Below are 23,655 nucleotides of genomic sequence, written 5' to 3'. Positions count from 1 at the left end.
TGTTGACTGCATTTGTAGCGACTGCTTGACATAGCCTCAGTAAACACACTGTTAACTCTATGATTAATTTCTTTGTCGCCACAGACCTCCTCACTTAACTGAATCAGAAGTTGCTCGAACAAAATAACCACTCCTGTACTTACTTGCAGTGAGACTGTGTTAAAAAAAACCGGTGGAAAAATCATTTCTTATGCAAGGAACTCGCTAACAACAGTCACAACAGCTGGAACAGTTTAAGTGAATGGAATGAGAAAAATGAAAACTTTTCTATTACACTGGTACTTCATCTACAAACCGTTCTTCAACATGGTTCGTTTGGACTAGGCAGCTGCGTCGATAAGATTCACAGAACTCTGAGGTCTGGTAACTCAGTCCTGGGACCCGCTCTTCGAGTGTTGCCTCAAGAGCCCTTCAGTGATCAGCTTTTCATCAGAGCACTTCACCGAGCTTCCACGCTAGAACCTATTTTCCACTTCCACCCAACGTTGAAGCATGCCAAGTACGACGCCCATAGACGATTGTAATAAAGGCCAGAGTAATTTGATGTTTTGTGCCGTGAATATAAAATGAAGCCTGGGAAGACGGCGTCGTCTTCTACTCCTTTAATGAAGGAAACTCGTGCACTTGTTTTCCTGTTCTAGTTCCGCTAGTACTACAACACCCTTTCAAATACCTCACGAGATCTTTCTACTCGAATGATATCTGGTGTATTTATACTTTTCATATTGCTTGAGCTCTGTTGAATAGTCTTGAAAGATCCCAAATGATATCTGGTGTATTTATACTTTTCATATTGCTTGAGCTCTGTTGAATAGTCTTGAAAGATCCCAAATGATATCTGGTGTATTTATACTTTTCATGTTGCTTGAGCTCTGTTGAATAGTCTTGAAAGATCCCAAATGAAAAAAAAAGTTTTAAATTTCTTAAATTCAATCCAAGAGTACCAATGCTTTACAGAACGACCAAATAATTAATCAGAAGTTATGCATGCATATTCGTGTTAATACATGCCAAAAGAAGAAAAAAAACTTTCAAGAGATATACGAGAAACTTCAAAAAAATCAAGAATTGTAACGTCGTAAACAAAGACTTTACTAAGGTATGTTAGGTTTTACTCTATAACTATCATTTAATACATTTAAAACTGTTGATGTGGTATTATACTTATTACATAAAAACAGTAATTTTAAGAGAATCATAATAACGAAAAACCGTGGTTACAAATATATTAAACTTTATTTAAATAAAATATTATCCAATTACGAGTTATATTCTTTTACAAATATTCCCTCTTTGGAGTCTTTGTTTTGTGTTAAGAAAAAAATTTTAACATTGTACAATCGTTCACGTTTTGTTTGTTTGTTAAGCAAATGTTGCTGAAACTGATTTCTCAGAGTAACGTTTGTAGTAGCACACGTTCTTTTACCTACTTTCATTCATTAAACATAAAAAAGTGCTTAAAAGGTTTTGAATCACGCGCAAAGCCACACGAGGGCTATCTGCCCTAACCACCCCTAATTTAGCAGTGTAAGACTAGAGGAAAGGCAGCTATTCATCATCACTCACAGGCTACTATTTTAAAAACGAATAGTGAGATTGACCGTCACATTAGAAAGCCCCCTTGGCTGAAATGGCGAGAATGTTTGATATGACGCGGATTTGAACCCGCGATCCTTAGATTAGAAGTCGAGTGCCTTAACCACCTGGTCATGCTGGGCCTGATTAATAGGTACTAGTTGTTGCAGTGTCATAAACAAATAAAGGTTCATGTGAGGCAAATATGAACATGTTTGGTTTTTAATATGTTTTTGCCTAATGCCGTACAAGCTTTACGTTGACAACGTGCCATGAATTTCCATACAAAAGTTTTAACAAAAGGAAAAATAATATAGTCAGTGTAACTACACCTTAGTATTTTTTATATATTACCACTGTTTAAAAGTATAAAGTATAATTGCCTCACATGGCCTTAATGCCATCTTACTGACAAGTAAGAGCTTCTTACTTTGCAAGAATTGACTATGATACTTACTCTAGTGGAATAGCAACTAATGAAACGGTTACCACGCAATGTGATGTTTGTTGTAAGGATTGTAGTACCATTGAAATGAATATATTCAATAAATCACTATGATCCCTTTTTCGAATCAAGTCTATGTAACACATCTGACGATCTCACCGACTGCTTTGTGCTCATTTCTAGAAAGATCTCTTTCACCGAAATTTTTGAAATCCACTTACTGTGGGAGAACATCATGGTAACATTTCTAAAACTCTTTGCTGCGCTATACCTGAGAAACACAAAAAAATAATTCCTCTTTGCCAGTTCAGTTGTTACAACGTGAAACAGGATTAAGATAATTATATGAAACAGAAAAGCCGACATATTGATGGGAGCTGTCTCATTAAGAACAGACTACATAATCAAGTTCGAACCTAGCGAAGCTTACGAACATTTTAAATTACTATAAATAAAAGTGTGATTCCCCCCTTTTCCTTAGTTAACCATTATTCAATTGTCTTTTAAACTTTAGAAAAAGTTAAAATCTGACGAAATACCTCGTTTCTCGATGGTCTTGAAAATGTATAGGATTTAGTGAATTGTTTTAGGTTTTCGATATAGATTATCAACTTATTTGAAGATGGCTGGTTAGATGTAAGCCGTACGGTCTCAACGCCGTCGATTTTCATCTTCTAGAAACTGAAGCTATAGAAGTTGGATGATGAACGTGGACAACATTCGCGGAAGCACGAGCTAACGACACTTGATTTCCACTTGGTTCAAACTGAAGCCGACCGAGAACACTTCTTCCAATGCAAGTGGTTCTCTTGAGTAGCGCCTTCTGGGTTTTTCTCTTGTCCACATACATTTCCAATAGCCAGAAGAGAAAAGACAGCATAACAACAGTGCAAACACTTCTGACAGTAAAAGACATCTTGAGCTTCTGTTGATGCTAAATCGAGAGATTATGTATTTTGAAAAAATAACAATATACAGATGTGAAGCTTACTTGATGAGTTTCAGAGGAGTATTCTGATTGAAGACTGCTAAGTAATTTCAATTGATTATGGTTCAAAAAGGTTCCTTTAAATAAAGCTAATTAGTAAATCAAACATTTAATTTATCTTACTTAAACTCTTGTCAAAACAACGAATGAAGTTTCTGTTACATTAGTGATTTAGTAACAGAAATCATTAGTTTGCAAGAAACGTGTATGTTTCAGTCAGTATCTTGAGACCATGGCTACTAAAAATAAACCAGAAACCTTGTACAAAATTATTGTACTTAAGTATATACCAATTACTTGTATATATTTACAGCATAATAAATCATGTTTGAAACTATCACACTGTATAATGTTTAGGATAGGTTAAGAGTACTTATTATTATTATCATTACGTTATTAGTTTTATTAAGACGTGTTATCCCAGTTGATCTCATAAACTATGACAATTCCCCAACAGATTTATTGTCATATATCAAATAGAAGATGACAGTTATCCAAATAAACGTGAATACACTAAATTAGGAGAAAAAGTTACTTGTTCAACCTTTCAAAGGTTAAATCATTCAATTATTAAATAATGTTTTTACAGAAAACATTTCTGTCGTTAACAAGTTCTAAAGTATTACATCTAACAAAGTGGTGGAAACTTTATAAAAATTAAGTAGTGTATTTCTGGAGCTTATATTATTTTCATCATATATATACGGAAATCGTCTTGTGAATGATGTTAACATTTATGTCATATTGTATGTTACTTCCAGCTGTCAAACAAAGAAACTGAGGACGTATGGGGCCGTTCAATTTGAAAAGTCGTATCTTTCCGTTTGAAATGGTTGTCCTATATATCATCAGAAAATACTCAGAACTCACAATTCTGTTCATTTAAAAAATGAGTTTGATTTGTTTGTTTTTCAATTTCACGCAAAAACTACAAGAGGGCTATCTGCGCTAGTCATCCCTAATTTATCAATGTAAGGCGAGCCGGAAAGCAACTAATCATCACCACCCACCACCAACTCTTGGTCTATTCTTTTACCAGCGAATAGTGGAATTAACCATCAAAGTATAACGCCCCTCACGGCTGAAAGGTCGAACATGTTTGGTGAGAGGGGGATTCGAACCTACGACCTTCAAATTACAAATCGATTGCCATAACAACCTGGCCATGCCGGGTCAAATGAGTTTGGAGACGTAGCTTTTATATTTGCATTTTTTATTATAAATTGTACTAGAGTACTTGAAACTGACTTCTTGGTATTAAACACTAGGTACCTTAGTGGAAGAGGTTTGTGTTTGTTTTGAATTTCGCGCAAAGCTACTCGAGGGCTATCTGCGCTAGTTGTCCCTAATTTAACAGTATAAGACTAGAGGGAAGGCAGCTAGTCATCACCACCCACCGCCAACTCTTGGGCTATCCTTTTACCAACGAATAATGGGATTGACCGACACATTATAACGCCCCCATGGCTAAGAAGCGAGCTTGTTTGGTGCGACCAAGATTCGAACCCGCCACCGTCAGATTAGGAGTCAAACGTCTTAATCCACTTGGCCATGCCGGGCATTAGTGGAAGAGGTACGTTATCTGTAGAGTTTTTACAACTATTTCTTTGGCCTTTTGAACGATATAATAGTTATAATGGGTAGATTGAAATCAGATTTGTTGTGTAAAACATCTAATTTTGCATCTTCACATAGGATAAATGATGTAAATATTAAATATTATTTAAGAATCTTAGGAGCGACTATAGGTTAAGTACATCAGAAGAAAGGTTATTTCATTATATCATAGTGAGGGTGTGATTAATATCTTATGTATGTAATATTTTTTCTTATCAAGGAGGAATGAAATATTAGTTCTTGTCTTTTTAAATTACACGACCTGTTAGCTACTATATACATATAGACATAATTAGGTATTCTCTTTCTACGTAATAGACATATATATGCATGATCTAAGGGAGAAAGTTTAAAGATTTCTACCATTCTTTCAGCAAGGGACAAATTCGGATTTTTGGTTTACACCCGTTTTTGGTTTCTTTTCATTTTGAAGGAACGTGTCTATATTTAAAAATAATATTAAAAATAATAATAAATAATATTAAAATACTCTCAAGAACGCTATCAAGCCTTTTTAGGAAACATTTTTTTACACAATAAATTTCTGAAAATATAATATTTTGCCAGTCTTGTATAGCACGTGTACAAAACTATTAAAACGACAGATCAGCGCGTAAAAAATAAAGTACAGTTTGTAAAAGTTTAAGTAGAGAACAATTCCTTTAGAAACCTGCATCGCACAAACTACTTTTATGCGTAAGCTCTGTATGGCTACAGTAATTAGACGCCCATTATACGTTTAGTAGTATCAATGTTAACACTAACGAGACGGTGCTTAAAAAACAGAACTTTTGATTTGGTTGAGTGTAAGGAGGAGAAAAGAACAAACAGTGGTTTATTAAGAGAAGTTACATACAACAGCTCGTTAGTCTTAAAAACTTAGAATTACACTAAATGGATAGTAAATGATACTGCTAATACCCATTAATCTGAAACCGAATACTTACGCGAAGATGAACACTATATAACACCAGCGGTGAGGACATGATGTTGCTAACCAAGGAACTCCTATATCGCTCTGCTCTTCCTTGACAACGGCATGCTCAACGGTCAAAGAGGCTTTTTCTCCCGCGTAGAGAGGTGCTTATCTCCATGCCTGCCTACCCCCTCAGCCGAAAGAGACCACCAGCCTGCTAGTATGATATGAATGATAACCCTCGGGATAAAACTCAATGATGCGTTGTTGGCATATTCCTCGTTAGCGTGGTTACATAACATGGTAATTAGTGGGTTCCGTGTTTTCTGTCTCACATGTATATCGTGAGAGTTACCACGTAATGCTAGTCTGACGTTTTAAGTTACTTCCTACAATATTATTCAGCAACAATGATATTAAAAATGCTACTTTATCTAAGACTATATTGATATTAAAATTATCTAAAATAAAGTGTCTGACTTAAATATAGAATAAATTTAGAGCGAGCTAATTTCATGCCGTCATCACTGATGGATTTAACATTTCCTTAAGCTGTTATAGATTATCTTTTGTGTTTATTATTAGTAAACCGTTGGAATAAGTAAACTTAGGCCTTAAAATATAATATAATGAAATAAGTAAGTAGCTAAACCGAGTGTGAATCAGTGATGGTGGATAGACTAAGCTACATTGCTTGTTGAACGAGCTTTGCACTTCAGAGTCAGGGTATGCTTTATTAGTGAAAGTTAAATTCCATAATTCGGTCAGACCTACGTGCTATCAGCTAGTCGTTTGTTTTCTAGTCTATCAGTTCAAGTTAGGAAAGTTGTTTTAAGACAGACCTCGTGCAGGTTTGTCCGAAAATTAAATCCTACAGGTAAAAATAAAACAAAAGCAAGTTTGTAAAAATAAAACAAACTGCGTGAAGAGAGAAACGAAATTAAGAAAATAACTAACATAATACACGAACATGTATACTGGTAACTAGGTGTAATGCACGAACATGTATACTGGTAACTCGGTGTAATGCACAAACATGTATATTGATAACTAGGTGTAATGCACGAACATGTATACTGGTAACTCGGTGAAATGCACAAACATGTATATTGATAACTAGGTGTAATGGACGAACATGTATATTGATAACTAGGTGTAATGCACGAACATGTATACTGGTAACTCGGTGTAATGCACAAACATGTATATTGATAACTAGGTGTAATGCACGAACATGTATACTGGTGACTCGGTGTAATGCACGAACATGTATATTGATAACTAGGTGTAATGCACGAACATGTATATTGATAACTAGGTGTAATGCACGAACATGTATATTGATAACTAGGTGTAATGGACGAACATGTATACTGGTAATTATGTGGATTATAAAGAAAATGAAGAGGTAATTTAATAATACACAACACTGATGATTGATTTGTAAGATTATGAAGGAAAAACATGTATTTTACTGAGTAACTAAACAGCTTATGAAGGCAGAAAGTAAACTAATGAAGGGCAAACAAGTAACTAGCAAAGAAACAAAGGCAGGTAAAATTGTCTGTTGTGTAAATTAAAACTAAATGAAGAAACACATAGGCTGGTAATTATAAAGGTTGCCAATGAACCATGTTAAACTACAATAAAGTTATTAAGAGAAATAACAAGTAAACAAACGAATAAGTAGTTAGATTATGAAGAAATAAACAAATATGGAGTAAACTAGGAAATAACAACTAAGAACACTTGATGAAACTAAGTAGAGCGGACAGTATCTAACACAGATACGAAGAAACAGATGGACTAGTGAATAAGAAATAAACCACAATAAAGAACAACAAGTGGAATGATAAGTATGGCTCTGAGTAGAAACTAGTGAACTGGTGAGTAATTAACAGAATATCAACAAACATGTAAATTCGAGAGTAATTAACATAGTGTCAACAAACATGTAAACTGGTGAGTAATTAACAGAATATCAACAAACATGTAAACTGGTGAGTAATTAACAAAGTATCAACAAACAAGTAAACTGGTGAGTAATTAACAGAGTATCAACAAAGAAGTAAACTGGTGAATAATTAACAGAGTATCAACAAACAAGTAAACTGGTGAATAATTAACAGAGTATCAACAAAGAAGTAAATTGGAGAGTAATTAACATAGTATCAACAAACATGTAAACTGGTGAGTAATTAAAAGAGTATCAACAAAGAAATAAACTGGTGAATAATTAAAAGAGTATCAACAAAAAAGTAAATTGGAGAGTAATTAACAAAGTATCAACAAACATGTAAACTGGTGAATAATTAACAGAGTATCAACAAAGAAGTAAATTGGAGAGTAATTAACGGAATATCAACAAACAAGTAAACTGATGAATAATTAATAAAAGAAGGTTATCATGGAATGAAGAAGCAGCTAAGTGAGTAGATAATGATTTCATGAAGAATAGTGGGTTAGTTACTAAGAGGGTTACAAAACTAGTAAAACTGTGACCACCAAATAAGGTAAATATGGAACCAAGGATAGCCTAGTATTCAACTGATGATCATATGTAGAAACTAGGAGAACTGTGAGCACCGAATAAGGTAAATATGGAACCAAGAATAGCCTAGTATTCAACTGATTATCATATTTAGAAACTAGTAAAACTGTGAGCACCGAATAAGGTAAATATGGAACCAAGGATAGCGTAGTGGTCATCTGATGAGCGTATGTAGAAATAAGTTGGTTAGTAATCGACTAGCAGGGTAACAATGCTGAGTATAACTGTTAAGCGTGTAAAGTCACAAGTAGTGCACTCTAACAAGGTTATAATACACTTAGTTATATATATATAAATAAGTAGTGTACTCTAACAGGGTTATAATACACTTAGTTATATATATATAAATAAGTAGTGTACTCTAACAGGTTATAATACACTTAGTTATATATATATAAATAAGTAGTGTACTCTAACAGGTTATAATACACTTAGTTATAAATAAGTAGTGTACTCTAACAAGGTTATAATACACTTAGTTATAAATAAGTAGTGTACTCTAACAAGGTTATAATACACTTAGTTATAAATAAGTAGTGTACTCTAACAAGGTTATAATTCACTTAGTTATAAATAAGTAGTGTACTCTAACAAGGTTATAATTCACTTAGTTATAAATAAGTAGTGTACTCTAACAAGGTTATAAATATATAAATAAGTAGTGTACTCTAACAAGGTTATAATACACTTAGTTATATATATATAAATAAGTAGCGTACTCTAACAAGGTTATAATACACTTAGTTATATATATATAAATAAGTAGTGTACTCTAACAGGTTATAATACACTTAGTTATAAATAAGTAGGCTGATGAAGACCAATTGATGTAACAAAAATAGATTAGAAAATATCAAAAGAGATCCTGAAGAAACAAACATACTTCTAGTTAACCATGTTACAAAATAAGAAACAGGTAACAGGTAGGATAGTGAGTATACTCTGAACAATTAAAATAAAGAAATGGTTTGGTAAGTAACTAATAATTTTATTGAGAAAAAGTAAATAAGTTTGTTAACGGAGAATATCAAAACAGGTTTAATAGTTTTTATTTACTGTTTGTTGTGGTGAAGGTTAGGCTTGAAGACTGTGTGATAGAAATAAAAGACAAAAAAGTGCACGAAACGTGTTATAGAATTGTATTTTTTGTTTGACTTTTTATAGAATTGTATTTCTTATTTGACTTTTTATAGAATTGTATTTCTTGTTTGACTTTTTATAGAATTGTATTTCTTGTTTGACTTTTTATAGAATTGTATTTCTTGTTTGACTTTTTATAGAATTGTATTTTTTATTTGACTTTTATTTGTATTTCTTTTCGACATAACTGTATTTCTTGTTTGACTTTTTATAGAATTGTATTTCTTGTTTGACTTTTTTTAGAGAATTGCATTTCTTATTTGACTTTTTTGTAGAATTGTATTTCTTGTTTGACTTTTTATAGAATTGTATTTCTTGTTTGACTTTTTATAGAATTGTATTTTTTATTTGACTTTTTTTAGAGAATTGCATTTCTTATTTGACTTTTTTTGTAGATTTGTATTTCTTGTTTGACTTTTTAGAGAATTTTCATTTGACTTTTATATTGTATTTCTTGTTTGACTTTTTATAGAATTGTATTTCTTGTTTGACTTTTTATAGAATTGTATTTTTTATTTGACTTTTTATAGAATTGTATTTCTTGTTCGACTTATTTTACTTTTTATTGACTTTTTTATAGAATTATATTTCTTATTTGACTTTTTTTGTAGAATTGTGCTTCTTATATGACTTTTTTGTAGAATTGTGTTTCTTATTTGACTTTTTTTGTAGAATCCTATTTCTTATTTGACTTTTTTTTGTAGAATCCTATTTCTTATTTGACTTTTTTGTAGAATTGTGTTTCTTATTTGACTTTTTTTGTAGAATGCTATTTCTTATTTGACTTTTTTTTGTAGAATTGTGTTTTTTATTTGACTTTTTTATAGAATTGTATTTCTTATTTGACTTTGTTTTCCCAAACATGTCTCTACATAGAGACGTATACATTTATATGTCTACAGAAATGGGTAGAATTCTATTCACTTCAAATATTTTATTATAGCCAGCGACTGAAAATTAGATTGATTATAAGTATTTTGTTAGGAAGCAAAACAGTCAAATTACGTGCGCAAAGTAAGTACTTTTCTCTTCGTACGTATTTAAGGTGAAGGTAAAGAAAATTTTGTTGTGGTTAAAATCAAACTAAATAAAACAAAAATTAAAACGTGATTCTTTTTATATACTGGTTAGGTAAAGTTGTTAAAAACTTTCTGTGATGAGATTAAGCCAATAAAAAGGTCGTGTAATTGTAAGTAAGTATTATAATCTCTATACCAATCGCATGTGAAGATGCGAGATATATATATATATCGAAGTTTTTTGTGATCAGGATAAAGCTAGGCAAATCGAATGTTAAAAAGAAATATTTTCCTTTGTAAGCAAGTGTCATTTAAAGATGTGAACTATTGAGAAGTTCTCTTGTTCTGGATAAAGCTAGGCAAGTCCAATAGTTAGCGGGAAGTGTTTTGTCTTTCTACACACGCAGTATTGTAAGACGTGCCAGGAATATTTTCCCTTATACGATGCTGCGAGTTTCAGAGACGCACAAGGAGTACTTGAGGTCAGAAAATCGTAGCTTGAATATCTTTTTGTTACGAGCTGCCCCTCATAAGTTCACATTTTGATATACTGAATATTCTGTTGTATCTAAACTCTGTTCAGCGAAGTAAGACCCCTTAAACCTCTCTACTTGACAAGGAATTATTAAATAGATTTTCAAAAGCATTTGTTCTCTAAGTACGTCTGGCCTCCCAACTTTACCATTACTATTATTTTGCATGTTAAACCAATGCAAATGAAAGAAATCTTAAGCCTTAATTGTTCAAGATAGGCTTCTTTGAATACCATTCGTTGTAGATTATTAGAAATAGTGCAACGCATGGATCAGTATTTAAACTGTACACACATTTATAAAGACAGGTTCTATGAAAAATTCGAATATTTATAACAACGATGATATATGCATATATATGTATTACGAAATTCCTTAAAATATTAAAATAATTAACTCAAACGAGGTTTCAAAAGAGAAATTAATATTACCTTAATTTAAAAGACAACAACGTAATCTTTGCATATAACTTTCAACGCGTGTATTTTTACAAGGCGAAAATTAGTTGAAGTGAATTAAGTTTTAGTGATAAAAGTTTAGTTTGAAGAAACTATGTCAAAAACTTCTTGTTACATCTTTGTCTAGCAGAACATTTTTTTAATAGCTGCATATAGTCCATAGTTTACCCCTTTGAGCTTATTCCTGGTACGAGTCACGTGTTTGATATTCAAGACCACTGACCAGCTCAATAAACTTTGGCTTTAGAAAATATACAGAGTAGGACGTCAAGTTTTAGAAAAGCCTTTGAACTTTTGTGTTCGCTAAACACATAACGTTTTTGTTTGAATGTAGAACACTCTATCTGACTCACGGTTTTACTAAAAGAAGAGGTGATTAATATGGTAGACAACCTTTATTAAAATAAAAGTTGAACAAGTCCGTTATAGATATATTGTTTCTATATAATCATGTATCTTCTACACAAATGTAATGTTCGCTATACTTTAAAGTTTTTGTACGTAAACATACAAGTAGGTAAACACACAAGTAGGTAAACATACAAGTAGGTAAACACAATTCTTTTACTTTACATACCGATAAAAACAATAAATATATGTAGACGTGTGTAGAGAAGGCGGCCACGTGATGACCTTTGTCATTTCTAACGGTGCTTAACAATACTAACAGGAATATATGATACGTTTTTGTTTTAAAGTACAACAGTTATTAACTATCGTATAAAAAACATATAAAATGTTACATGCCGAGTTGGTTGCAATGAACCAATCTGTATGAAAACTAATAGAGTAAGTTCGTCTCCCGCTGGTACAGCGGTAAGTCTACGGATTTACAACGCTAAAATCAGAGGTTCGATTCCCATTGGTAGCCTCAGCAGATAGCCCAATGTGGGTTTGCTATAAGAAAACACATTCACATATACATACAGTGAGTGTATAAACTATGATGCTTAATACACATGTTGGATGTGAATTAATGTGAATGGATTGTATAATTTTAAGTGAAAATATAATATATGTTACGAAAAATCTTTGAAATAATAATTTTATTTATAATTAGTGTTTTCGTTCATTTTGAAAACTAATAATTTTGAACGATATGTACGGCAATGGAATTTTTCGTTGGTAGAAAAGAAAGCGTTATTTGTTTTAAGTGAACATAAATGTTAAAATGAAATATTTTTTTATTATAGTAAATCAATAATAGTTTTACATGTAATTAAATCTAGACTTTATTGGCATGTTAATCTCTCGTTATTGAAACAATACTCTTAGAATAGCATAAAGATAAACTAGTGAAACAATAAGTCCTTTTCAGGATGATAAGTGATTTGCATATAAAAGGCCTAGAAAATTAAAAATTGTGATTAAATATAGAACAAAAAATTAGTGATTTACACTTAAACTGACTGTATTATATCTAGCCATTAATTATGATTTTGGTTCCATTTTCGTCTGTCAAGGTGGCCTAGTAATGACCTTTAGTGACAATTTGAGTAATTATTATGTCATCGTCTTTACACTTCCCCTCACCTCCCTATTGCCTGAGGTCGACACGTGTGGCGATCTCTGGTGGCGTGTCAGACAAGAGGGAGGTCTAACTGCTCACCCATAAATAATTAAGTGCTTAATTATACGTTTCTTATAGAAATTCAACTCAATGAAGCTATGAAAAATCGTTGTCTTTTCATACGATTTTTTCCTAGAATTTAACTTACTGCATTTATAAATTACACTTGTTTAGATACAGTACCTTTGAATTAGATTTATTACTGCTATATTAAGACATATATTGATTGGCTAGAATGTCTTAGAATTTGGATTATTAGAATAATATTGGGCAACACATTGTTTGACTACAGTTTTTAGGATTACACCGATTATATTTGCAGTGGACCACAATGCTGTCTACAGTTTTTAGGATTACACTGATTATATTTGCAGTGGGCCACAATGCTGTCTACAGTTTTGTAGAATTAGGCTTATTACAATTAAGGAGAATCATACAGAGATTCCACTCAAAACGTGACCACTGTTCCAACAGAAACAATGTGGTTGACGAGACAATCAATGCACAAACGTCAGACCTACATGCAGAACTTTTTGTTCCAAGCATGCACAATTGCAATCATTGCAACTGACAAATGGGGACAGCTTTGATACCGTGATGATAGATCACGAAATCACATCACCTAAAAATGTTTTTAATAAGGTACCGCTGAAAATATTGCTTGATTTTATGTACAGAAAAATTTGAAATATTGCTTAGAAAAGGTTAGTTTTAACTTTACAAACACAAAAAATATGTTCATAATCATTAATTCAAACCTCATCTCAGCCCTAATTAATCTTTCATTTACAATAATCATTTACTTAAAAACAATCATTGATATCTTTATCAACTAGTAAACAATTTATTGGCTGCTTATTAATGTAATTTGCTTAAAGGTAGGGTGAAACAGGAATTACCGGACAATAATAGATAAACTATAAATATTACAGTTGGAACCTCAGTGTATTTAGAACTTCGTTACAGGAATAACCTTCCTATGCTTACTGAAACACTGCATAAAAAAGAAACAAACAAGTAAAGGAAGTAAATGTAAGAATCTTTAATGTTAATCGCTCAAAACCAGTGCATACGAGATAGTAGGGATAGCATTTGCATTATCCCTACATGAAAACACAAGCAGAATTAACAGATACTGATATATATAACTATTCAATAATAATTAAGTTTAATTTATCCAGTTTTGTCTGTTAATGTTCTACTACACTCTGTTATTATGTAAGGATAATACAAGTGCAATATTTGTTACTTTATTTGCATTGTTTTTGGAACATTGATGTTAACCATTTCTATATATTTATTATATTTTTTGAAAAAGTTATTTATAATATTTTTTCTTTACTTGTACACTTATTAATAATTCCATTAATCACAGATACTTGTTAATAATACATTCAATGAGAGAAAGTACATTTAAACGCTGGTTAATAATACATTCAATAAGAGAAAGTACATTTAAACGTTTGTTAATAATACATTCAATAAGAGAAAGTACATTTAAACGTTTGTTAATAATACAGTCGGTGACAGAAAGTACATTATAACGTTGTTTAATAATACAGTCGGTGACAGAAAGTACATTTTAACGTTGCTTAATAATACACTTTTAATTATTATTTTATTTCGTTAGTTAACAAAACAATAAGGTCTAACACTGGATAAGGTAACATTGGCGAACTACAGTAAACTGGCGTGTGTCAAATTGAGCATAAAATATTAATTTTACTTTATCCGTTTGTATATAATTTGTCCTGTAATATATTTGTCATATTTGTGTGTGTGTGTGTGGGGGGGTAGATATTTTGATGTTTTTACGTAACTGCTTCAAATATTTTATTGTTGTATTTTTTTGTGAATAAATAATATTATACTGTTTTGTAAGATAACTTACACGAGCTTACAGAAAACTATTAAACCAGACAGTAATGCAAGAATAAAGGGATAATATTATATTATTTTTAGTGTATGTTACGCCCAACCCAAGGATATCTAAGACAAACGGTATCTAGGTATGCCGATTTAAAAAGCATCACTCATCCGAAAAAACACCTAAACTAAACAGCAGTTTTATCTAAATTGAATTTTTTTCCTGCTTAAATAATCATCTTCGAGGTAACTCTCCATTTTCATTCAAAACAAATAATAGAATCGTATTACCTGGAGTCTTTTCCAGGTGAAAATCGAATAGTGGCATAGCAAAAAAATAAAACAAATAATAATATTTGGAGTAGAAAGGCTTCATATTGAAAGCAATAATAATCGCACTATTGCACCACAAATAGCTAATAATAGCAGTATACAGATGCAATAATCATGGCACTACATCATACATAGACAAGAATCGAAGTAATACACTATACACAGACAATGATCGTAGTCGTACATCACCCATAGGCAATAATAACACTTACGCAACATACATGGGCAATAATCGCAGTAGAACATCCCACATACGCAATAATTGGAGTAATACACCACACGTAGGCAATAATCGCAGAAATATGCTGTAACAGAGGTATTACACATCACTCATAGGCAATAGGTACATTATAAGCAGGCAATAATCACAGTAGTACATCACCCATAGACAATAAACGCAGTAGCGCACCATACGTAGGCAATAATCGCAGTAGCAGTACATCACACTTAGGGTTTGGTTTGGTTTGTTTTGAATTTCGCGCAAATAAGCTATAACAAGGAACAAATTAAATTATCATTTTTAAGTATATAAGATATATTTGTTTGTTTGTTTTTGAATTTCGCGCAAAGCTACTCCAGAGCTATCTGCGCTAACCATCTCTTATTTAGCAGTGTAAGACTAGAAGAAAGGCAGCTAGTCATCACCATCCACCGCCAACTCTTGGGCTACTCTTTTATCAACGAATAGTGGGATTGACCGTAACATCATAACGCCCCCACGGCTGAAAGGGCGAGCATGTTTGGTGTGACGGGAATTCGAACCCGCGACCCTCGGATTACGAGGCGAGTGTCTTAACCGCCGGGTAATATGTAAGATATAAGTATATTTAAGTGTATAAGTTTATAGGAGGTGCATAGTGATTCTGATCATACAATTACAATCCGACTATGTCTTTTTAAATTAGGAGGAATTCGAAGCCCCGAAAGAGACAAGAGATTTATTTTTGGGTTTTGGGTTTGTAACGTTAAATGGTTTTTCTAAACTATAAAATCTACAAAACTTTATGTTTTAAAACCAGTTACATTATAAGTGCATATATTTTGCTATTTTTTAGTCAAAATAAAATTTGTATAATAAAATAGTCATTATAATCTTCAGGGATAAAATATGTTCTGAACTGGATATATATAAAATACACGCACGTGACTTTCTTTCTTTCGTTCTTGACTTTCATACAGCAGTTGAGTCACACGCGCTTTCTATACTGACAGATGATTAAACCACATAGAAACATAGTGAATTCTAAGAACGAATACCAGATGGATTGTGAATGTGTGTCTTATGGAATAACCACGTTGGGTTTGCTGTGACCGTATTTCAATTGGTTCAGTCTCAAAAAATTAACATATTCTATATTTTTAGGCCCGTGGCTATTTGCGATCGTTGAGACACCTTGGATGCTGATGCATGATCGATAATTATGGGGCACATTTGTCCGGTAGATTGTCGTCCTTAATTTAGCAGTAAAAGATTAGAGGGAAGGCAGTTAGTCAACACCATATACCCTCAATATTTGGGCTACTTTTGTACTAGCAAACAGTGGGATTGATCGTTATTTTATAATGTTTCCACGGCTGAAAATGCGATCATGTAATGGAGATGGAGATTCGAACCCGTGATCTGTAAATTGTGAGTCAATACCCCTAATCACCAGGACTTTTTCTATTTTTACTAATAAAATAAAATTGGAAATGCTGTATTGTAATTAACAGTACACACATTGTAGAGAAATTTATTTTTCCTGGTCTGCAAACATAAATACCCCTTTTTACTGAAGTGATACCTTCCTTTTTTAAGCGCTTGACCCCTTTATTTTGTCAAAGATCAGTACAGGTTTCGAACAATTTGAAATGAGTCGGCGATACGTTGAAGTACATCACAATTCGGTACCACATAGGTGTTGAAGAATTGTCAATATATAATTTTAGTTTGCCGTCCTTGTTTTTTATTTTAAAAGTACATATCATTCCTTAGTTCAGGTTATTAAAAATGGGGGCAGTGCCCTTTTTAAAGAAAGTGGGTGGACAATGACTCCGTTCCTTCCATCCATCTCCGGCTCCTATGACTCGAGAACTTCAAACTCATCAATACTGGTGTTATGGCTTTATTTACTCTCAAATTTTACGGTTTCTTCATAACACACCTCAGCTAGCTTCTGTAAAGGTTGTCCTTGTAAATTTGTTACATTACCAGTTAGTGGGGCAGAACTGAGTCTGATGCTCTTATCAACTTATCATCACGTTAGTTCTCGTAGTACCATACTTATAAAGTTGATGTACCAAGGGAAAGTTCCTGTTCCTGCAGCAGATGGAGGAACAAAATGTATTAAACCTCTGACCATTTCAGTATCCTAGAAAACAGTATTATTAATAGAGGCTGTATGAACAGGAAAGTTTCTGTTCCAGCAGATGGAGGAACAAAATCTATTAAACCTCTGACCATTTCAGTATCCTAGAAAACAGTATTATTAATAGAGGCTGTATGAACAGGAAAGTTTCTGTTGCAGCAGATGGAGGAACAAAAAGTATTAAACCTATGACCATTTCAGTATCCTAGAAAACAGTATTATTAATAGAGGCTGTGTGAACAGGAAAGTTCCTGTTGCAGCAGATGGAGGAACAAAATGTATTAAACCTCTGACCATTTCAGTATCCTAGAAAACAGTATTATTAATAGAGGCTGTATGAACAGGAAAGTTTCTGTTCCAGCAGATGGAGGAACAAAAAGTATTAAACCTCTGACCATTTCAGTATCCTAGAAACAGTATTATTAATAGAGGCTGTATGAACAGGAAAGTTTCTGTTGCAGCAGATGGAGGAACAAAAGTATTAAACCTATGACCATTTCAGTATCCTAGAAAACAGTATTATTAATAGAGGCTGTGTGAACAGGAAAGTTCCTGTTGCAGCAGATGGAGGAACAAAATATATTAAACCTCTGACCATTTCAGTATCCTAGAAAACAGTATTATTAATAGAGGCTGTATGAACAGAAAAGTTCCTGTTCCAGCAGATGGAGGAACAAAAACATTAGAAATTTGACTATTTTGAAAATGGCAGCAGCTTTGTGCTACAACTTTCTAAGACGTTTGATACCAATTAATTATGCAGTTATGTTTGAATAAACACAGATGTTATACACCTAGTCACTAAAAGGACTGACTCAACTTACCGTGCTGTGCTGAGTTTTTCTTCAGTGTGATGTTCAAGACGTTGTCATCAGTAAACACAAGGTAGGAGCAACTCACAAGGACATTGTTCAAATGTCAACTACACTGTCACCTTTAAAGAAGAAGTAAAACATATATATCTTCAAATGAGACAGTTCTGTATAGATATTCTCAGTAGCAGACGACATAGACACCTTTAAAGAAGAAGTGAAACATATATATCTCCAAATGAGACAGTTCTATATAGATATTATCAGTAGCAGACGACATAGACTGTTATAGCAACTTTTGGACGTGTCCTATACCCAGTCAGCGAGCAAAACAGTTTTACAGATAAGGTCAACAAAGAAGACAAAGACTGTTCTAGCTACTGAACGTGTCCTGCACTCAGTCAGCGAGTGAGACAGTTCCAAGTATTAAGACATCCATTTCGATATGTTTTAACACGCCACGAAATGTTACGCGTTTGTGTTTAAAAATAAGTCATTTGCAGTTATTAATCATTTGACAAAATCGCTAAGTATGTTTCTTGCACGCTGCTATTGTGGAAGTTTTAATTATACATAGAAATATATAATTTTAATTTAGTATTTAGTTTCTTTATTATTGCTCAAGATACACTACATGGCCAAAAGTATGTGAATTAGGGGGTTTGGCTATTTCAGCCACACCCATTGCTAACAGGTGCATGAAAAAAAGTATACAACCATGCGATCTCCATAGACAAACATTGGCAGTTGAATGGGTTGTACTGAAGAACTCAGTGACTTTCAACGTGACACAGTCATAGGATGTAACCTTTCTAACAAGTGAGTTTGTCAAATTTCTGCCCTGATAGAACTGTCAACTGTAAGTGCTGTTATTGTGGACTGGAAACCTCCAGGAGCAACGAGTAGGCCACACAAGCTCACAGAACGGAACCGCCGAGTGTTAAAGCGCGTAACGCGTAAAAATCGTCTGTTTACAGTTGTTTCATACTGTCTCCAGAAGCAAGACCAGCTCAAGAACTTCATGAAATGGGTTTCCATGGCCAAAGAGTCGCACATCAGCCTAAGATCACCATGTGCAATGCCAAGCGTCGGCTGGAGTGGTGTAAAGCACACCGCCATTGGACTCTGGAGCAATGGAAACGCGTTTTCTGGAGTAAACGCTATCACGCTTCACTATATAGCAGTCTGACGGACAAATCTGGGTTTGATGGATGCCAGGAGAACACTACCTGCTTGAGTTCATAGTGCCAACTGTAAAGTTTTGTGGAGGAGGAATAATGGTTTGGGGCTGTTTTTCATGGTTTGGACAAGGCAATTTAGTTCCAGTGAAGGGAAATCTTAATGCTGCAGCATATAGTGACATTCTAGAGAACTGCGCGTTTCCAACTTTGTGGCAACAGTTTGGAAAAGGCCCTTTATGGTTTCACCATGATAATGCCCCCGTGCACAAAGCGAGGTCCATAAAACATGGTTTGCCGAGGTTGGTATGGAAAAACGTGACTGGCCTGCATAGAGCCCTAACCTAAACCTGATCGAACATCTTTGGGATGAACTGGAACGCCGACTGCAAGCCAAGCCACCATCAGTGGTCGACTTTACTATTGCTTTTGTAGTTGAATAGGAGCGAATCCCCTCAGTCATGTTCCAAAATCTAGTGAAAAGCTTTCCCAGAAAAGTGAAGGCTGTTATAAGAACAAAGGGGGGACCAACAACATATTAATGCCCACGGTTTTGAAATGAGATGTTCAACAAGCACATGTGGGTGTGATGGTCGGGTGTCCACATACTTTTGGCCATTTAGTGTAGTTATATAGTTTTATTTGTAAGAGAATTATAGCGTATTTTATTTAAGACTTGTTATTCACGTTGACTACAAACTTGTAATGTAAGTTACTCTTATAGTCGCTTAAAGTGCCTTTTTTAAATATTTAAAATGAACTTTTCCGTTGTTTTGTAATAAAAAAGTTTTGTAAATAACTTTGTTTTAAAATATCACTTTTAAAAAAAACAAACAAAACATTCTTTCAAACTGCGATCAAAGAAAACGAAACAATAAAAACCTTATATCGAAACAAGACGTTAAGAAAACCACACCCACATATATTTATTTACAAGAAAAGCCTTATTTTACATTAACAATCTGGAAGATTAATTCATAAAAAACAAACATTTAAAAATGTAAGACGAAAACAAAGTAACCACGAACTTTAAAAAAATACTGCAGTTTATCGACTTTTTATTTTTCTTGCAAATGTAATTTACAAGAAAAAACGATTATTTTAAATGTTCTTACTTGTACGTCGAAAATCTGCGAAGCATTATAAACTGACAGACACAAACTTTTGTGTTTTCACATTTTTTAAATTATCCTATTTAGGGTTCATAATCAGAGGAGTGTAAAAATAGCATTAGAGGTCTATTTTTGTCACCCTCAAGTCACTGCCCTGAACTGCATTTATTATTGTAAATGCGTAAAAATTTAACACAATATCTTAAGTTAAAAGTAAGTGACTTACAAAAGTTATCTTACGAATTGATGTTTAGTGAGGAACCTACTGAAATGGATAATTAATTAAAAATACAATAACGTCAAACAAACAAAAAACAAATGTTAAAGACAAAAGCAGTTTTAAGTTTATATCACAGTTACAATTCTTTATGTTAAACACAACATTACAAAACACAATATCGACGTAAACATCATAATAATGTAAATGCTAGGTATTAATTTTATTACTAACAATTACCTCACTGAAAATAAAAACAATTGACCCGTATAAAGACTTTTAATCGGAGAAACCAGAAGAGAAATTAATCCCACACATCACGTAGCTAAAGCACTACCGATAAAGTCATCAAAGCCAGCACTATATATATATATCCAAGAAACTCTCTTTTATATGTACTTACACACCCACTTCATTTTACAAAAAAAACCAACAAAAAACTAGTTTAACGCCACTTACAAACGTGTTCTTGCTTTCACGAGTCTGTAACGTTCTTTGAATTTAAAATCGTTTTTGAATGTAGCTCTTACCTGATGATGGTCCTATATTAATATATTCTATATTAATATAATATATTAAACGTGTTAATAATTAACATGAGAACTTACTTGCTATAAAAGTTGCTGTTATTGTATTTTAAAATTCACTCCTTTACGAATTAGTTATATTATATAATAATATAATGGCAAATAATTACATTTGTAAGTAAATTTTACAGTGATGATAAAACCATAAAAATAGTATCTGTGCTAAAAAACAATATAGAAGTGATTACAAAATGAAATATTCCTAAAATAACAAATACGTCATTAGAATATCTAGCAAGCTCATAAAATTGCTGCTAACTCCGTACATCATAAAATAAGTCTTTTTAAACCACCGGAAAACAAGTCTTAATAGTAGCGGAGAATACCGTAATACCATATAATGAACAAACTCACACACGTAAATAATGAACAAACTCACACACGTAAATAATGAACAAACTCACACACGTAAATAATGAACAAACTCACACACGTAAATAATGAACAAACTCACACACGTAAATAATGAACAAACTCACACACGTAAATAATGAACAAACTCACACACGTAAATAATGAACAAACTCACACACGTTATGTGAGAGAATAAGCAAAAGACTGAAGTGGATCATAAACAGGGAGAATCTCATAAAACAGTGAACAGTTCTATAAAATTAACTCCATATTTGTGAATAATATAGATAAGTAGTGTGACATTCAGGTGTGAAAACACTAGTGAAATATTGAGTAAATTTATTGTACAAGGACGTAAAATTGCAAAAACGACCAAATATAAGAGTGAATGAGTTCATTGAATATTTTATAGACCTATAAAACAGTGACTAAGGCCACATACAATTCACGTTACAATAAAGAATCTCCTAAAACAGTGAACATATCTATATAATAGTCAATAAACCCACTAAACAGTGGTTATATCCATATAATAATTAATAAACCACTAAACAGAGATTATATCCATATAATAGTTAATAAACCACTAAACGGTGGTTATATCCAATTATACAGGTTAAGAAGACAGGTTCACATTGAACAAGCTTCCAAAAAAGATAGCCTAACTCCTATACAGAAATGATCGAAATAGTGGCTCACTGAACAAGCTTATAGAAACAAACAAATCACTTTCTATTAATGAATAGTCACATCAAATGTAACCAGAAAGATAAATTTTGTAGAAACTTCAAATAAAACAATTTCTATTAATGAAACAAATAATTATTTCAATTGTAACTAGAAAGATAACACTTGTAAAAACTTTAAATAAAATACTTTCTGTTAACAAATAATTATTTCAATTGTAACTAGAAAGATAACACTTGTAGAAACTTTAAATATATCATTTTCTTTTAATGAATAATTACTTCAAATGTAATAATAAAGATAACACTTGTAGAAACTTTAAATAAAACACTTTCTATTTAATGAATAATTACTTCAAATGTAATCAGAAAGAGAACACTTATAGAAACTTTAAGCATTCAGTATACAGAATACTTTCGGTAACACTGTTTGTTCTGTCGCAAATCTACAAAATGGACGGATGCGTTCTATTCACCGTGGGGAATTGAGCCCCAGATGTTCGGGTTCTATGTCCGAAAACTTAATGCGTACCCAACGGGGGATCCCAGTAGCATAAACCTACTAGCAGAAAAAAAATTAGTTGTGGATTACTTTTAATAGGCAATTTATTTCTAAAATCAAAATTAAAAAAAACAACATAAATTTTCTTTTGAGTATTTGATGTGCCTTTCAACCTTATTTTAAGCCGACACTTCCAGCTTTATGTTTTAATATGTTGGAGCTCATAAAAAGAAAATAGCCAGTTAATAATCACAAATAGAAATAGATAAGTTGTTTATGAGAAAACAGAAGAAACACTAAACACGTGAGCATTTATTATTTAAAGTATCAATATCATGACAAATATATAAATAGAAAGACTGAATCTACCAAAATTGTATTGATAAGACGTATGATAAGTTAAAATACATTTACAATATAGTTATTGATCAAATTATTTTATTAGTCCCCATTTATCATGAATAAATTCAACAGAAATTATGTGAATTTAAAATATTTTAATTCGAAGTTTCAGCAACCACACACACACACACAATACTCGGATAACAAGAACAAAGAATGTCTGATATTACAGAAAAGTGAACGATAGGTAGCTAGTATGTACGAAAATAAAACAATTATAACTGGGTCTGCTGTTTTCTACTGAACGACTAAAATCAGCTAAAGAAAGAGTGAGACATAAGATTCATATCGATTCAAGTTGTTATAATTTCGTATGGTTATTTTATTAGAAAAAAAGGAATTTTGTAAATTTTATGATAATACTTTTATTTTTTAGAAATTAAGATATCCAACTATAGTTTGTTGAGATTGAGTAACAATGTCCAAATATCAGCTACGTGATTCGG

At 32.5% G+C, this 23,655-nt stretch overlaps 1 protein-coding gene and 2 long non-coding RNA genes across 6 annotated transcripts in view; 1 reads left to right on the top strand and 2 right to left on the bottom strand.

Annotated features, from left to right (window-relative positions):
* LOC143229600 (uncharacterized) overlaps positions 1 to 23,655 on the bottom strand; it is a 46,669-nt gene that overhangs the window by 21,968 nt on the left and 1,046 nt on the right. For 2 of the 4 annotated variants that reach the window (XR_013015952.1, XR_013015951.1), the window contains exons 2-3: positions 22,660 to 22,867; positions 18,184 to 18,293 (exon numbers count right to left, since the gene is read on the bottom strand). This is a non-coding gene — a long non-coding RNA (uncharacterized LOC143229600). Of the gene's footprint in view, positions 1 to 18,183; positions 18,294 to 20,918; positions 21,136 to 22,659; positions 22,868 to 23,655 lie in introns of those variants that run through there. The other 2 variants (XR_013015953.1, XR_013015954.1) reach the window with 2 other exon arrangements.
* Positions 238 to 3,348, top strand: LOC143229601 (uncharacterized). The gene is made up of 2 exons (XR_013015955.1): positions 238 to 1,099; positions 2,699 to 3,348. It is a non-coding gene; the product is annotated as an uncharacterized LOC143229601 (long non-coding RNA).
* LOC143229599 (uncharacterized) lies at positions 2,492 to 5,840 on the bottom strand. The gene is made up of 2 exons (XM_076462159.1): positions 5,573 to 5,840; positions 2,492 to 2,954 (listed from the first exon to the last, which is right to left on the bottom strand). Exons 1-2 carry the CDS (start codon positions 5,609 to 5,611, stop codon positions 2,688 to 2,690), a joined length of 306 nt encoding a protein of 101 aa, XP_076318274.1. The 5' UTR covers positions 5,612 to 5,840; the 3' UTR covers positions 2,492 to 2,687.

The sequence above is a fragment of the Tachypleus tridentatus genome, chromosome 10 (assembly GCF_004210375.1).
Source record: "Tachypleus tridentatus isolate NWPU-2018 chromosome 10, ASM421037v1, whole genome shotgun sequence".
Classification (NCBI taxonomy): domain Eukaryota; kingdom Metazoa; phylum Arthropoda; class Merostomata; order Xiphosura; family Limulidae; genus Tachypleus; species Tachypleus tridentatus.
The sequence above is the reverse complement of the archived record's forward strand: the minus strand, read 5'-3'. Positions and strand labels throughout refer to the sequence as shown.

What these genes read in the sequence shown, in the direction of transcription:
- LOC143229599 (XM_076462159.1), bottom strand. Translation starts at nt 5,611, where the DNA reads ATGTCCTCACCGCTGGTGTTATATAGTGTTCATCTTCGC. An exon ending in TATATAGTGTTCATCTTCGC is followed by an intron (nt 2,955 to 5,572) that starts GTAAGTATTCGG and finishes CTCTCGATTTAG; the next exon opens with CATCAACAGAAGCTCAAGAT.